The sequence below is a fragment of the Anoplopoma fimbria genome, chromosome 8, assembly GCF_027596085.1.
Source record: "Anoplopoma fimbria isolate UVic2021 breed Golden Eagle Sablefish chromosome 8, Afim_UVic_2022, whole genome shotgun sequence".
Lineage (NCBI taxonomy): Eukaryota > Metazoa > Chordata > Actinopteri > Perciformes > Anoplopomatidae > Anoplopoma > Anoplopoma fimbria.
This window is the reverse complement of record NC_072456.1, coordinates 2454206-2470306: the sequence shown is the minus strand read 5'-3', so window position 1 is coordinate 2470306 and position 16101 is coordinate 2454206. Positions and strand designations below refer to the sequence as shown.

Sequence of the window (16101 nt, the reverse complement as noted above, 5' to 3'; positions counted from 1 at the left end):
TACAAATGCACACCAGGCCAGGAAGGGCCTGACACACACACAAGATGAAACAACCACCTGGCTTAAGGAGTAGGCAAAGTCGTACTCTACGAGGAAAATACCCTCTCTGTAGAAGACAGGCAAGTAATAAAGATAAGGAGATAGAACAGATTGCCCAATAAAACCCGTCCACACCAGATTCGCACATGTGCACTCGACAACATACACACACACTGAAAGATGACAGCAACCAATGGGACGTGAGCCAGTGGGCGGATATGCCCAGAGCTCCAACCAGGCCGCTTATAGCTAAAACAAGCACCGCCTGCTACTTTAATATTTGACCAATAGGCTCCCTAAAGGAGAACCTATGAAATCCGCTGCGCACCGTGTGTTAAGCGCCTTTTTTTACTTTGGTACTCTAACTCTGTTAGACATCCATAATTAGGACCGTGCACGTATAAATGCCGGAAATGTAATACTCTCACTAAGCTTGCAATAAAGCGTTTTGACTTTAACTCAACTGTTTCTCTCTGGTGTCTGACGAATCCTAAGCACAACAAGTTTCAAGTCTTCTTCAAAACATGATAGTACATTTAGTAAATCATGGTACATTTAAAAAAAAAAAGTAACATCTTTAAAAAAACAAAAAACATGTTGCATTAAAGAGCAAACAATTCCTTTTGTACAAAGAGCGTATTTTGGTGACTGAGTGATTTTCATTAAAATAACTTTTCTCGGCATGATATAGGTGTGATGCCCTGCTTCCGTTTGCAGTTGATTGGAGGAGGCTCTCATTCCATTGGACAGTCCAGTACAGCAGCTCCGCCTCTTGAGCCATAACACCACTCCAGTCAAAGCACACTGGAACACACCTGGACTGGGACACCTGGACCTGTAGGTCACAGAAGTTCTGGCCTGTTAGTCACATGATCCATTTGCATGTGCAGCAGGCAGCATGATGACACACAGAGGACCAACCCAGTCTCTTTAAGTCGAGACCTCAGCAGAGGAAAAGATGTTGGCGGGGACATGTTATGCTTTCTTTAAAGTCGGTGGGATACGTCACCGCTAGTGGGGCAACGGATCATAAAACTCACAGCTCGGATCTGATCACAGATCAGATCATTAGAAGAAAAAAGGGAGAAAATATAACTTTTAGATCCCTGATCACTTTTTTTTGCAGCCAATACTTGTCAGTAAACCATCAAAAATAATAAATGTAATACTTTTTTAGTGTTTTTTTTCTTCATAAAACATACAATTCAAATGATATTAAAATATAAAAATAAAAAATATATTTTCATTGATTAAAACAAATCTAGTCATTAGTTCTTAATGATGTGTTATAATCTGTTTAGAGCTAGTGTTAGGAAGTTAAACAGCTCATAATTCATCTCTAATATCTATTTTATATTAATGTGAAAACATCTCCTTCAAACTACTGGATTTATTCGTTTATCACCAACACTACATTTTACCAGATTACACGTGAACACATGATAACGTCATCATTGTCACAGAACAGAGCTGAACGCATCATAATGTAACTGAACACAGCCTCCGTTTGTTAGCCGTTAGTGGTGCTACTATCGTTACTAGCTCTCCTCCTGTTAGCCGTTAACGGTGTTGCTAACGTTACTAGCTCTTCTCCTGTTGATTTAAACACAGATTGGTTGTTTACAATGTAACATTATCAGAGATCAGAGACTAGAAAAGCATAAATTATGTCCTGATCTCATATTTTACCTAATATTGGAGGAAAACGATCATCAGTAAAACTTTATTTCACACTGTGTTGGTTAATATTAAGCTGTGTAATTAATTGGATCACGGTTCAACAATGGGGGCTGCACGGTGGTGTGGTGGATAGCACTGTCGCCTCACAGCAAGAGGGGCCTGAGTTTAATTCCCAGGCTAGACGGCCTTCCGTGTGGAGTTTGCATGTTCTCCCCGTGTCAGCATGGTTTCTCTCCGGATTCTCTGGCTTCCTCCCACAGTCCAAAGACATGCAGCTTAGGTTAATTAAAAACTCTAAATTGCCCGTAGGTGTGGATGTGAGCGTGAATGGTTGTTTGTCTCTATATGTCAGCCCTGCGATAGTCTGGCGACCTGTCCAGGGTGTACCTTGCCTTCGCCCAATGACCAACCTGTTCAAATCAAAACATGGGTTTGGTTTGGACTTTACTGATAACACGGTATCTATTTAAGAGGGCAGAACCTGCGTTAATGAGAACTTCATTACTAATGTCTCATCAGGGTTGCTGCATACCTTTTGAAATAGAATGTATTGCTTTATTTACATTGAGTGTTGAGCTTTGACTAACTAACAACAGACTCTTGTTTAGAATCAAAACCGTTAAAGAAGTTGTAGTAGTGTTGATATGATCACCTGTATGAACATTCAGTAGTCTGCTCAGGTGACAAGGATGTCGCCTGGAATTAGGAAAGGCACTGTTGGTTATTTTAATAGAAATGCCAACTTACTTAAAGTACTAAATGGTCAATACTCTTTGAAAACACAATCTGTCTGTATTTCGCTCCTGATTTATTAACGCAACAGCAACACATCGAGAGCTCAGAGGCCAAGTTCAACACTGAGATGTCCAAGTTTAGGAAAATAATTGATATTATAAAGATCTTCACTGCACACCATTAAATGGGATGCAGTTGAACTCCAGTTAAGATGATTATTACAAAAGCGACTGGTTATATTATAATGCAATAGGAAACAAACCACCAGGTGGTATCAATAGAGCTGATGTATTAATGCAGCCTAATGCATTCAATAAATGTCTCAGAGATGGATCCTTGATAAATGTCAGAGTAAAGTCATTCTATGTTTTTACTAGATGACTTCACACTGTACAACTGCTCCTCTCTCACCTATTTGTTGTCCTTAGCCACATTTTCTTTCACATTCGGTTCGGCATCTGATGGAGAGAAGAAGTGAAAGAGGGAAAATTGAATCCAAAATGCTTGAATATTCTCCAGATGGGATGTTAACAGCTCCACAAAAAAAGGGAATTGAAAAAAATGTTTGTTGTACATGAGGACATGCTCATTTTAAGATCAGACTTTAATGTACAATAGTTTGATCGATGGAGGACACCGATTACAATACTCACATTTTGTGTGTTTGTCAGCTGTGATCAACTTGTCGTCCATCCTGTCGAGATAAAGAGTGATGGAACAAGTTTTAATTAACTGTATGATCTTTGAGTTAGCCAGCATCAGAGTCCTGACAAAAACTGATTCAATGCCTTCACCGCAAACACAACAAACTACCCATTTCGCTGTCTGAAAAAAAACATTGCAACTTAATGTAAAGAGATGAAAATATGGGATGAAAAAAATAAGAAACTGATCTTAGTGGGTAAAATCAGTGATTTGTTGTGGTAGGCTAGGTGGGCGATGGTACAGTTCCTACCCAACACTGCAGAAACCCAGCGCATGATTACCAGTAGTACCTCTGTTAATTTGGCTGTGAGGGTTGTTATTTGCGTTGCTGCAACTGCAACTTGTACAGGATGGTTGGAGCCACAGTGGAAGGGGGAGATGGAGGGATCCCCCATTGGAGTAACACATTGACCTCTATGTGTTTAGTACAATACTGCTGAAACCAGCATGGACAGACTAAAACCCTCTACTGACCTCAGAGTCTCCAGTCTGCAGTGTGGACTCTGCAGTCCTGCAGACAGCAGCTTCACATCTGAATCCTGCAGGTTGTTTTCTCTCAGATCCAGCTCTCTCAGATGGGAGGGGTTGGACTTCAGAGCTGAGGCCAGAGAAGAACAGCTGATCTCTGACAAACCGCAGTTTCTCAGCCTGAATGAAGAATAAATGAAGAAGATAGAAATCAATTTATGATCCAATCATATGTGATCAGGCTTTAAATGTGTAGCTCAACATGACTATGTATCAATGATCTTTTCTCTTTGTGGATCATCATCATGTCAGCCTTCTACAGACATCATCCAGATGTCACCACAACATTCATACACCTACTGATGTCAACACAGATTAATTACATGCTGCTGATCTCAGTCAAGTCTGGAACTAGAAGATCAATACTATATTGATCCTTTGAAAAACTGCATTTGGAAATATGACTTGATCTCTGTGTGTGCCTCTATGTGTTTGTGTGTCCTTAAAGATAAATATCAATGATTAAATGTTATTTGTGAAAACACATTTTAATGAACAGAAACCAAATAAATATTTCTACTTCATTCAGTAAACTTTATCAATTTAAAACCAATATTAGTTCAGAGAATCTTCTGTATACAGATGTGACCATTTACCAAAATTATAAACATTACTTTACTCTATCAACTAACAAAGACAAGTCTTTTGTGACTGCAGATTAAATTTAGTTTAAGAAACATTGAATATGAATAAATTAAATTTTCAACTTTATGGATGTAAGTTATGTTTGTACGTAAGATCTACAATAAACAGTAAATAGTAACAGAGAGACAAGGAACTGACCACAGAGTCTCCAGTCTACAGAGTGGACTCGCCAGTTCAGCAGACAACAGCTTCACTCCTGAATCCTCCAGGTTGTTGTTACTCAGCTCAATATCTCTCAGATGGGAGGGGTTGGACTTCAGAGCTGAAGCCAGAGAAGAACAGCTGATCTCTGACAAACCGCAGTTTCTCAACCTGGATAAAGAATAAATTATGTAACTTTTGACGACAACATTCCTTCTTTAAATCAAGATGCCGGTTAAAAACTGTAAAATACAAACAGTGAAAAAAAGCTCTATTAATGACCGTGCTGCAACTTCAATAAAGACGTAGTGACTCCACCTCTTAAACTTAAAAACACAGAGAAACTGATTGAAGATTCAACTCAAGGTCCAAAGTTTCAAAGATGTTAAATAAGTGGAACAATATGAACAATATTTATTTCATAATAGTGGAGTCATAAAATCAAAGCATCTTCAGTTTAAACTATTCAGTCAGTATAAACATCATATAGATTCATAAACATGTTGGATATTTGTTGTAGTCTGACAGTTGAAATAGAGATTCTTTATATATTGATGTCGGGGTCACGGTCATGTCTCCAGTCATTCTTGTGTTTCTTGTGTCTTCTCTTTGTCTCCTGTCTTCTGTCCTCCTGTCTGTTTCTCTCTCAGGCTCTGTGTTGTGGGCGGCTCCCTGATTGCTGTCCTGCCTCCTCACCTGCTCAAAGCCACACACCTGCAGTCCATCACCTTCTCATCTCTGCAGTGGATCCACCCGGTTCTTCATCCTCTCATCTCCAGATCCATGACTCAGTAATAGAGGAAGTTTCACGTCTCAGGCCGCTTGAGTCGTGTTTGTTCTGATTCTCTTCTAGTGTATTTCTCTGAGCCACAGGATCACTGTCCACGCTCTCATCCCTCGCTCTGCCTGGTTTCACTGTCACCAGCTCCCCTCTACCTCTGCCGCCACCAACCGGATCCCCCCACACATCCATCTTCATTCTCTGCGTCCAGTCAGTAAAGCTTCCTTTATCCTTCCACCTCTGAGTCAGTGTCCTACATCTCGGTCCCTGTTGATCGTCACTGTTCATTGTTACCAGCCATGATGGAGACGCTGGTGTCAGTGACATTACGATGACTACGTCCACCTCTTATAAACAGTCCATGGTGTAAATGCAGTGGGATTCTCTGAGCACCGCTGTCGACTTTTCCTAGGTCCTTATAAACTCTCCTTCACATCTTTTCTTGACCTTATTAAGTTTTCCATCAAGGAGAAGTGGTGAGGAAAGGACATAGGACATCACTTTGTGGACTATTCCACCTCATCCACAGTGTGGATCAGAAGAATATCAACCTGATGTCTGTGGTTTACTGTCAACACAACTTTCACAGCATATTATAGAACAGAAGTAAAGAATGGTGTCTGACCTCAGAGTCTCCAGTCTACAGTGTGGACTCTGCAGTCCAGTAGACAGCCGCTTCACTCCTGAATCCCGCAGGTTGTTTACACTCAGATCCAGCTCTCTCAGATGGGAGGTGTTGGACTTCAGAGCTGAGGCCAGAGAAGAACAGCTGATCTCTGACATCCAGCAGTCCCACAACCTGAATAAATAATAAATGATTAAGATAAAAATCCATTTATGATCCAATCAGATGTGTTCAGGTTTTAAATGTGTAGCTCAACATGACCATGTCCTAATTAATGAGCTTTTCTCTTTGTCATTGGGTTATTGTGGATCATCATCATGTCAGCCTTCTACAGACGTGTCACCACAACATTCATACACCTACTGATGTCAACACAGATTAGGACATCCGGGCTGACGGAGTTGCTCCAGAGAACGGACATGAAGACAACCAGATAGCCGAAGCTCATCTCAAAGTTGGAGATCTGGCAACTGGGACTCTGGAGGTTGGAGCTCTGGCAACTGGGGCTCTGGGGGCTTGAGCTCAAGCCACTTGGCCGACAGGACACGTGCCGCTGGAGTTGGCCTGACCGCCAACAGGACACGTGCCGCTGGAGTCAGCCAGACCGACGACAGGATCCCTGGAGCTGGAGTCGGCTTTACCACCGACAAGACACATGAAGAGGGAGTCTGCCAGACCGCCGATAGGATACGTGGAGCAGGAGTCGGCTGGATCACCCTCACCACTTTCTGATATGAAAAAGATCTCCCTCACACATTCTACAGCCTCATCAGGACTGACATCACCTTCACTGACTGATGGACCACGATGTGAGTCTGTGGAAGCTAAACATTCTTCTTTTAATCACTTCATTTCTCTACTTCCTGTAACTTCAACAAATATTCAGCATTTGTTTTCAGTCAAATCCTGAAAACTTACAGTCAATGAACTGACCTCAGCGTCTCCAGTCTACAGTGTGGACTCTCCAGTCCAGCAGACAGCTGCTCCACTCCCAAATCCTGCAGGTGCTTGTAACTCAGGTCGAGCTCTCTCAGATGGGACGGGTTGGACTTCAGAGCTGAGACCACGACTTCACAGTGAGTCTCTTCGAGTCGACAGCCAGAAAGTCTGTCATGACACAAATATGACAAAATATTATTATGATAGGACACATAATATTTACTTTTTGCTTCCTGTTTTGATGAATATTTGCTCTTCACATCAGTGGTTCAGCTGATCTTATCTCACTGTGTTTCACATGAAACAATAACTCTCACCACTCTCTCTTGTACCTGCAGACTTTAAATCTTTGTTTTTCTTTCATATGCAGGTGAAGGGAGAAAAAATGTTGTTACATTGAATAATGTCCAGTCTGTCAGTGTAATCTGATCCCATGTCTGTCTCCACAAAGTTAGCATGAGTCCAATAGCAGCTACCTGCTGCTGTCAGGTTCAACTCCATCAATGGGAAAATGAAGTGACTGCAGAAGAACGTTACAGGACTGCATTTGAAATGACAAGAACATCTGTGAAAAAATACAACCGACACAAAATGTTGTATTAAACAACTGGAACACTATTCTAAGAATAATACAATTTTTTTATTGTCTATATTTGAAGAACTAAACTCTGATCCTCACAGACTCATAAAGTTAATCACATCTGGACTTACAGAGCCTTTCTGCAGTTCCTAACAGCTGGAATCAGTCTCCGTCGTCCCTCCTCTGATGTGTTGTACTTCTCCAGGTCCAACTCATCCAGAACCTCCTCTGACATCTGCAGCATGTAGGCCAGAGCTGAGCAGTGGATCTCTGAGAGAATCTCTTCTGATCTGTTCTCTGACTTCAGGAACTCTTGGATCTCGTGATGTACTGAGAGGTCGTTCATCTCCATCAGACAGTGGAATATGTTGATGCTTCTGTCAGGAGAGATTGTATCACTGTTCATCTCCTTCAGGTTGATGATGGTTCTTTGAATGGTTTCTGGACTGTTGTCTGTCTGACCCAGCAGGCCTCCTAGGAGTCTCTGGTTGAACTCTAGAGAGAGGCCATGAAGGAAGCGGACAAACAGGTCAAGGTGGCCATTCTTACTTTTAAATGATTTCTCCATGGCACTCCTCAGGAAGTCCTCCAGGGATGGATCAGTGTCATCACATTCACCATAAAGATTGTCATTGTCACCATCATTATCTTCCTCAGTCAAAGATGAATCACTATCCAATGAGGAATCAATATCCAGGGATGAGGAACTGTACTTGTATTCCCAGTCTTCTCCCATGAAGTCCTTCAGTACCTCCTTGTTCCTGTTTGTGAAACAGTGGAACATGTAGACGGCAGCCAGAAACTCTTGAACACTCAGATGAACAAAGCAGTAGACTGTTTTCTGGAAGATCACACTCTCTCTTTTGAAGATCTCGGTACAAACTCCTGAGAACACCGAGGCCTCCGTGACATCAAGACCACACTGCTCCAGGTCTTCTTGGTAGAACATGATGTTCCCTTTCTCCAGATGTTCAAACGCCAGCCTCCCCAACTTCAGAAGAACTTCCCTATCAGCCTCCATCAGCTCGTGTGGACTCGTCTCATGTCCCTCATGGTACTTCTGCTTCTTCCTCTTTGTCTGGACCAGCAGGAAGTGTGTGTACATGTCAGTCAGGGTCTTGGGCAGCTCTCCTCTCTGGTCTGTAGTCCACATGTGGTCCAAAACTGTAGCAGTGATCCAGCAGAAGACTGGGATTAGACACATGATGTGGAGGCTCCTGGATGTCTTGATGTGTGAAATGATTCTGCTAGACAGCTCTTCATCACTGAATCTCCTCCTGAAGTACTCCTCCTTCTGGGGGTCCGTGAAGCCTCGTACTTCTGTTACCCTGTCAACACGTGTAGGAGGGATCTGATTGGCTGCTGCAGGTCTGGAAGTTATCCAGACGAGAGCCGAGGGAAGCAGATTCCCCTCGATGAGGTTTGTCAGCAGCATGTTGACCGATGCCTTCTGTGTGACATCAGACACGACCTCATTGTTGTGGAAATCCAATGAAAGTCTGCTTTCATCCAGACCATCAAAGATGAACAGAAGTTTACAGACAGAGAGCTTCTCTGCTGTGACCTTCTGTAATGTTGGATGGAAAACCTGGAGCAGCTTCAGAAGACTGTACTGCTCATCTTTGATCAAGTTCAGCTCCCTGAATGAAAGCAGAATCACCAGACTGACATCTTGGTTTTCCAAACCCTCTGCCCAGTCCAGAGTGAACTTCTGCACTGTGAAGGTTTTTCCAACGCCGGCGACGCCATTCGTCAGAACGACTCTGACGCGTGTCTGTTGGTCTGATGAGGCTTTAAAGATGTCGTGATACTTGATTGGAGTGTCATGGAGGGTCTTCATCTTGGAAGCAAACTCAAGCTGCCTCACCTCATGTTGGGTATTAACCTCTTCACTCTGTCCCTCTGTGATGTAGAGCTCAGTGTAGATCCTGTTGAGGAGGTTCCACTTCCTGTTCCGTCACTTCCTTCAGTCACACGTTCACATCTCCTCCTCAGACTGATCTTATGTTCATCTAAAACCTCCTGCAGACCTCTATCTGCTGAAACAGAGAAACAAGAGAGAACATATAAAGAAGATATGATATTGATGTGACAAAAACAATTAGTAAACAATAAAATAAGGCTGATGAGTGAAAGTAACTTTTAGTTAGAAGCTACAAAAGTAGTGAGATCTGAACACAGAGAGCTTTCTCTCTGGTCACCAGCACAGACTTGTGTCGATCCAGTCAGTGTAGCTTAAGACATAGCTTTGGTTTGAGGGAGGAGACCGTCTCTGTCATGGTGCTGGGATTTTACATGGTCGGTTTCCTGTTATTTTGAAAGTTCATTCCCTTCATATGTCATGTTTGGTTTTACTTTCTGCATTTGTGTGTTTTCCTGCCTTTGTAATTGTCTGCCCCGCCCGGATTTTGTTTCACCTGTTCCAATTTCACCTGTGTTTCATTAGTTAAAGTGTTGGGATCTGGCAGCAGCCTGTTTGCTTATTAGCCAGTATGAAAGTTAAATTATTGCGATCAATAAAATGATAAATGTCAACAAGATTATAAACATATATTAACAATATTGGGGCACCACCCTAACCAAACTGTGGATTAAAATCTCAAAATTGGTGTTCACTCAAAATGTCACTGGCCAAAATACAATTCCAAATTCAGAGTGAACAGTGAAGGTTTGAATTCAAGCACAGACTATAACATCCAGCTGTTATCAAAACACATTTGCAAAAAATAATCACAGAAAACTGATCTTAAAATATAACAGACTATATCTATCTCTAACAATACTGATCAAAGTCAATAATATTATAAACAAACAAACATCTATTATACAATTAGAATGTCGGACGAAGTCTCATTAGTGATTACGCCACACAAGACTTAACACGACTTCTAAACAACAAGGCCACGATTATTTAATTGGGAATAAGACTCACGATGGAGGCCGCGCTTACACGCCACGTGTATGAAATAGGTGTAACGGCTTATAAGTGTGTACGGTGGGGGTTAATTGAAACAAAATGAAAAGAATGAAAACAGCGAATGTCGACTTAAAGAATTCGGGAACTCTGTGTTCTTCCTGCTGCAGGTTAAGGCAGCGGAGCACAGGGCAAGCTATCTGTTTCTCCTTCGGGATCCCAAAACAGTCTGTTGTTCGTCCAACGAAGTTAAAACTATCATCTAGAGGTTTTACCTGAAACGTTGTTCTTTCATCTAACGAGTCACATGGAACGGCACAGATTGAAGGTATGCACAGATTTATATAGCCTTGGGGTTGTCATGGCTGTGTCCCAGGGACTCCCTGGGGTTCCCGTGGCTCTCGTCCAGTGAGTCACCAGTGTTGTGGTTTTAACCAAATCTCTGGTAATAATTTCAGAATTTGAAGCATTTACATTGCTTCAACATGGCTCTCACCATGGAAACCGCTGACCAGCAGTCGCAGATAACCGTGGCGTCAACAGCATCACTGCTGACTGAGCTAACGGTTTACCTGAGGGGGAACTGAGGGTGAGCCCTACACCCTACAAGACGTGTGTTTGTAAGTTAGACAAGCAGGCATTAGCAGGAAAGCTAATTTGCAGACAGAGAACTAGGAGCATTCTGATTGGTTAATGCGAAGACGGGGCGCTATCATAAAACCAAAACATAATAAATATACATTCATTTATTTTAGGTTCAGATTTTCTCCCAAAGAGAAACACAGTGATGCAGAGCAGAAATGTCTTCTGGAAAAGATCTTAAATGTCTTCTGAGGACAAAACAAGTGTTCCTCTATTAAGTCCTGTTTCCAGACCTGAAGACATCAGCAGAGAAATGGACAGTCTTACTTTGTACAGAGCTGGTCTGACTGGCTGTCTGCAGTCCAGCTCTTGTTCTGGATCTGGACAGCAGCTCCTCCTCAGAAACATGACTCCTCTTCTTCTCTCTGTGGAGACATTTCTTTATCACTAAAATGATTTGTTGATTGTTGAAGTGTCTTGAAGCTCAGACGTTCACAGAGAATAAATTAAAGTGTTGTTACTTTTCTGTTTTAATTCAGCGTTCAGTCTGTAATGAACATTTTATTTTATTTCAACTCTCCTGCTTTAATAAATACAAATAAGCTGCTTTTTCATATCTGGCTGTCTGATTAAACATTTAGAGATCTGCCTGTAGTTTTGTTTATTAATACAAATTCAACATTTCCTTAGCTCCTTCACATTAAAAGTCCTCCATTATGGGAGCTTGACTTAGTTAGGTCCGAATTGATGTTAGAAGTGGTGTAAGTATTGTAGACCAGCAGTCTTAGGCTGCTTTGTCTTGTCCGAATCAGCGTGGAATTGATACTTTTGGTTCGTTTTCTATTTAGTTTGGCTCGGTTTCACAGAGCATGAATTAAAGCGAACGACTGAAAAAATGAAGCCTTTGCTGAGGGTCATGCACGAAGTTTATCAGCATTTGACCTATTTACCAGGGAAAATACCTGCAATGATGTGCATATGTGTTGATTTGAAAAATAGGTTATATACATGGCCTTAGACAGGAGGTGGCTTCCTGTACAAATTTCATGATCAGCAGGTGTTTTTATTTTTAGTAGTGGCAGCTTGTTAAAAACACTTTTGCAGGATGTAAAGAGTTCTGAACCCTATAGACTACTAGAAATGAACAATAAAATATTGTCAGTAGCAAAAAATGATATGTCATATGAACTAGTTAGCAGCAGTTCTCTTACTTTGTGTCTGAAGGTCCAGGTTCATTACTGAAGTTCAGAGGAATCTCTCTGGACGAGTCACTCTTCATAGACAGACAGCCAGATACTGGAGACTCTGCTCTCTGTCTGTACTGAACTCTGCAAACACCAACATGATGAAGATTATTCAGATCATTTGAATCCTTCAGAAATTCACTGATGACAAATACATTAAAGTAGCTCTGAATACACAAACTACTGTTACTGCAGATATTAAGAGGTGTTGGGACTTTAGCATGTGGTTGGACAAAGGCACGGCCTACCTGGCCTTTCAGAAGCCTAAAACGGTTTAGAACACGGCAAACCCCCATCAGGCGTTAAAGCTCACCTATGTGTAAGATTTGATTCAAACCAAACACTGGGGCCTCATTGGATGAGGCCCAGTGGAGCCACAGTGGATCCCCTTGATACGGTCATGAGGTCACTGAGCCTATAAACATCAGCGCATCCCACGCGATTCGATTTGTAAGAAAGGAGGCTTTTAAAAAAAAAAAAAAGGAATAGTTCTACATTTGCTGGTCGAACAATAGAATGTTTTGGATCCTAAAGGAGACTCACTTGAAATTCTCCTTTTTTTAATCATCAAAGCAGCTCTAACTTACAAACTACTGCTACTGCAGATAATTAGGGGGTTTAAAAGTTTGTATTAGCCCTCCTAGATTATATTACAGTTATTTCAGGGGTTGTTCTGTTTCAAATCAGATAAAGGTTTTCTTAACAATCTATATTTTGTCAAAATGTATGTATAAGCTATTTGACAACAAAAGGGAAGTATTTTTAATATTTTGGCTGAATTTTAAGAATTTGATTTTTTAATTTTGTTTTTAAGATAATTCCATCATTTTCACCCCCCCAAAAAGCTTCTTAGGCGGGAGGCATGGAATTGTGTATTAAAAAGGACAAAAAGGGTGTACAACTGATCCAGGAACAAGCTGATGTCATACTTTCATTACTTGATATATACGTGGGTAGTTGATCCGGACTAATGAGTGTCATATCATGTTCAAATTTCATGGTCCAAATTATCTCAAAAAGGCAACAAATTGCAACCTTGGCTTTTTATACTTGCCATATATTTAAGGATTCAAGGATAATTTATTTTCATTATTCAACACAGGTATGCACAAAACAGTTGTAGCCCATATGCAACAAAAGAAAAACCAAGACAATAACAAAAGAAGTTCATTCCTGTTGTGTATTTTCTTTATTTGCATTAGGCAGAACGCAAACAGTGGCTGCTGCTAACAAAACATTTGTGTGGAAAGATAATATGGCCGGCATCATGACAATAAACATTCCACATTCAGCAAAACATTGTCCATTAACTTTGACTATGTTTTAGCAGCAGGCATCATTGATTCAAACAGAGTCCACATCCTCTCGTCCCAACGGTGTCCTGCACTCTGTCATGCGGACCACCCATCAGGTGCAGCTACTGGTAATAGCATGTATATGCGCTGCCATTGCCATGGCAATTATATCATATAATGATGACGTTAAAGGCCCTGAAGTTTAAACATCAATCAAATCCTGTTATGACGGAAATATGGAATTATTCATATGTTGCACCTTTTTTTCCATCATGAAGGGCCAGTTATGAAAAATATGACATTACTTGTTCCTTTCAATCATTTGAATCAGTTGTTCACCATTTTTTCTGTGCCTCTACCAAATTATAAATTATAAATTATATCTAAAGATATTGAACTCTTAAAATGACATCCTGCCTCAGACAAAGGGGCGAAAATGACAGAATTCCGCGGGGGGTAAGACTAGACAATTCTCAAAATTCAGCCAAAAACCTCTATCTGACTTGACATGGTACAAACCCTAGCTGTCTGATATCTGTCATAGACAATAAGACAAAGATGGCTCATAAGATTCCTATTTGAGTGTTTCACCAAAAGTTGATATATTGTAGGTAGCAAGTACATTTTAATATAATGTGTGTTGTCCAAACCCACAATCTACAGAAACATGGCAATAACTAAAATGACTAATATGAATGGGTTAGCAGCAGTTCTCTTACTTTGTGTCTGAAGGTCCAGGTTCATGACTGAAGTTCAGAGGAATCTCTCTGGACGAGTCACTCTTCATAGACAGACAGCCAGATACTGGAGACTCTGCTCTCTGTCTGTACTGAACTCTGCAAACACCAACATGATGAAGATTATTCAGATCATTTGAATCCTTCAGAAATTCACTGATGACAAATACATTAAAGTAGCTCTGAATACACAAACTACTGTTACTGCAGATATTAAGAGGTGTTGGGACTTTAGCATGTGGTTGGACAAAGACACGGCCTACCTGGCCTTTCAGAAGCCTAAACGGTTTAGAACACGGCAAACCCCCATCAGGCGTTAAAGCTCACCTATGTGTAAGATTTGATTCAAACCAAACACTGGGGCCTCATTGGATGAGGGCCAGTGGAGCCACAGTGGATCCCCGTGATACGGTCATGAGGTCACTGAGCCTATAAACATCAGCGCATCCCACGCGATTCGATTTGTAAGAAAGGAGGCTTTAAAAAAAAAAAAAAATTGGAATAGTTTTGCTGGTCGAACAATAGAATGTTTTGGATCCTAAAGGAGACGCGGATAACTTGCCCCTTTGTCCACAACTTTAAACTGCAGAAGCACCCCGTATTCCTTAGAGAAAGAGAAGGATAACTTATATGCCCTGCTCTCTTCTGATTCAAGCCGACATTTGTCGGTCTAGGAAGGAGAAACTCTGCCTAACTTCCGAAGAAATTGTGCTGCAAAGAATTTTTTTTATAGTTTTGCGTCGTGTAATGACATACAAAATGATGTCCGCCATCTTTCTTTTCTCTCGCTGCTCCGCACATACATACAGACCCACACACACATACACTCACCATGTGATTGTTTGATGATTTTAGGTAGTATGCTTGCAATTGTATAGTTTGTTGGTTTATAATATTATTGACTTTGATCAGTATTGTTAGAGATAAATAAACTTTGTTATACTTTAAAGAGCAGTTCTCTGTGATAACTCTGTGCATATGTGTTGTGATGATAGCTGGATATCATAGTCGTGCTCAAATTATAACCTTCACTGTTCACTTTGAATGTGGAATGGTACTTTGGCTATTGACATTGTGAACAAAAAACAATCTTGAGACTCAATCCAATAGTCAATCAATAGTTTGGATATTGATCCCAGAGTGGTGCCCTGTTATTATAAATATATGTTAATTATCTTATTTATATGAATATTTCCAATGTCACTAATTTTGTTTTTTATACTCGCTGATAACCAAACGTGCTCATGCCAGATCCCAAAAGAAGGTTTCAAAGTTTGTATTAGTCCTCTTAGATTACATTACAGCTTTTCTAGGGGACTGACAGCGGTCAATGATACTAAGAGGCAGAGGTTTTTTTTATAAAAACTGTTTGTTAAATGTATAATTTTGTTATTTTGAGTAGAACATGTAATATGCAAATACAAAATCAAAAGAAAACATGGTATTGTCAGAAGTAGCTAAATGAGTTGAGTTAGTAGAAGTTCTCTTACTTTATGTCTGAGGGTCCAGGTTCATTACTGAAGTTCAGAGGAGGATCTTTGGACCGTCACTCTTCAGAGACAGACAGCCAGATACTGGAGACTCTGCTCTGTCCTCCTCTTCCACCACAGGATTACTCATTATCTGATCTGAAGTCAGTCTGAGAGTAAAACAGTAACACTGACTGTGAGTTCACAACACAAGAATCAAGACAAACACGTTTGTCACACTCTATGACACATGTGTCAAACTCAAGTCCCGCGGGACAATTATATCCGGCCCGCGAGAAAATATCATGTCTATCATAACTGGCCCGCCGGTATATAGGTATAGAATTACATTTAAATATGCCTCCCAAAGAAATGGCTCAACGAAAAGTGGACAGTTGATGGAAAAGGGGAAACCCACACAGGAATCGTCGTCACACTGATGCACACCTTCACTCCATCTTG

At 40.9% G+C, this 16101-nt stretch overlaps 1 protein-coding gene across 1 annotated transcript; it reads right to left on the bottom strand.

Annotated features, from left to right (window-relative positions):
• Positions 1-547: 547 nt before the first annotated feature.
• Positions 548-15802, bottom strand: LOC129094417 (NLR family CARD domain-containing protein 3-like). The gene is given in 13 exon segments (XM_054602582.1): positions 548-874; positions 2866-2912; positions 3108-3148; positions 3634-3807; positions 4471-4644; positions 5880-6053; positions 6813-6986; positions 7530-9354; positions 9357-9437; positions 11222-11319; positions 12106-12222; positions 14153-14269; positions 15661-15802. Coding segments are annotated over 11 exon segments (2973 nt in total). The 5' UTR covers positions 14221-14269; positions 15661-15802; the 3' UTR covers positions 548-874.
• Between the last annotated feature and the right edge of the window lie 299 nt (positions 15803-16101).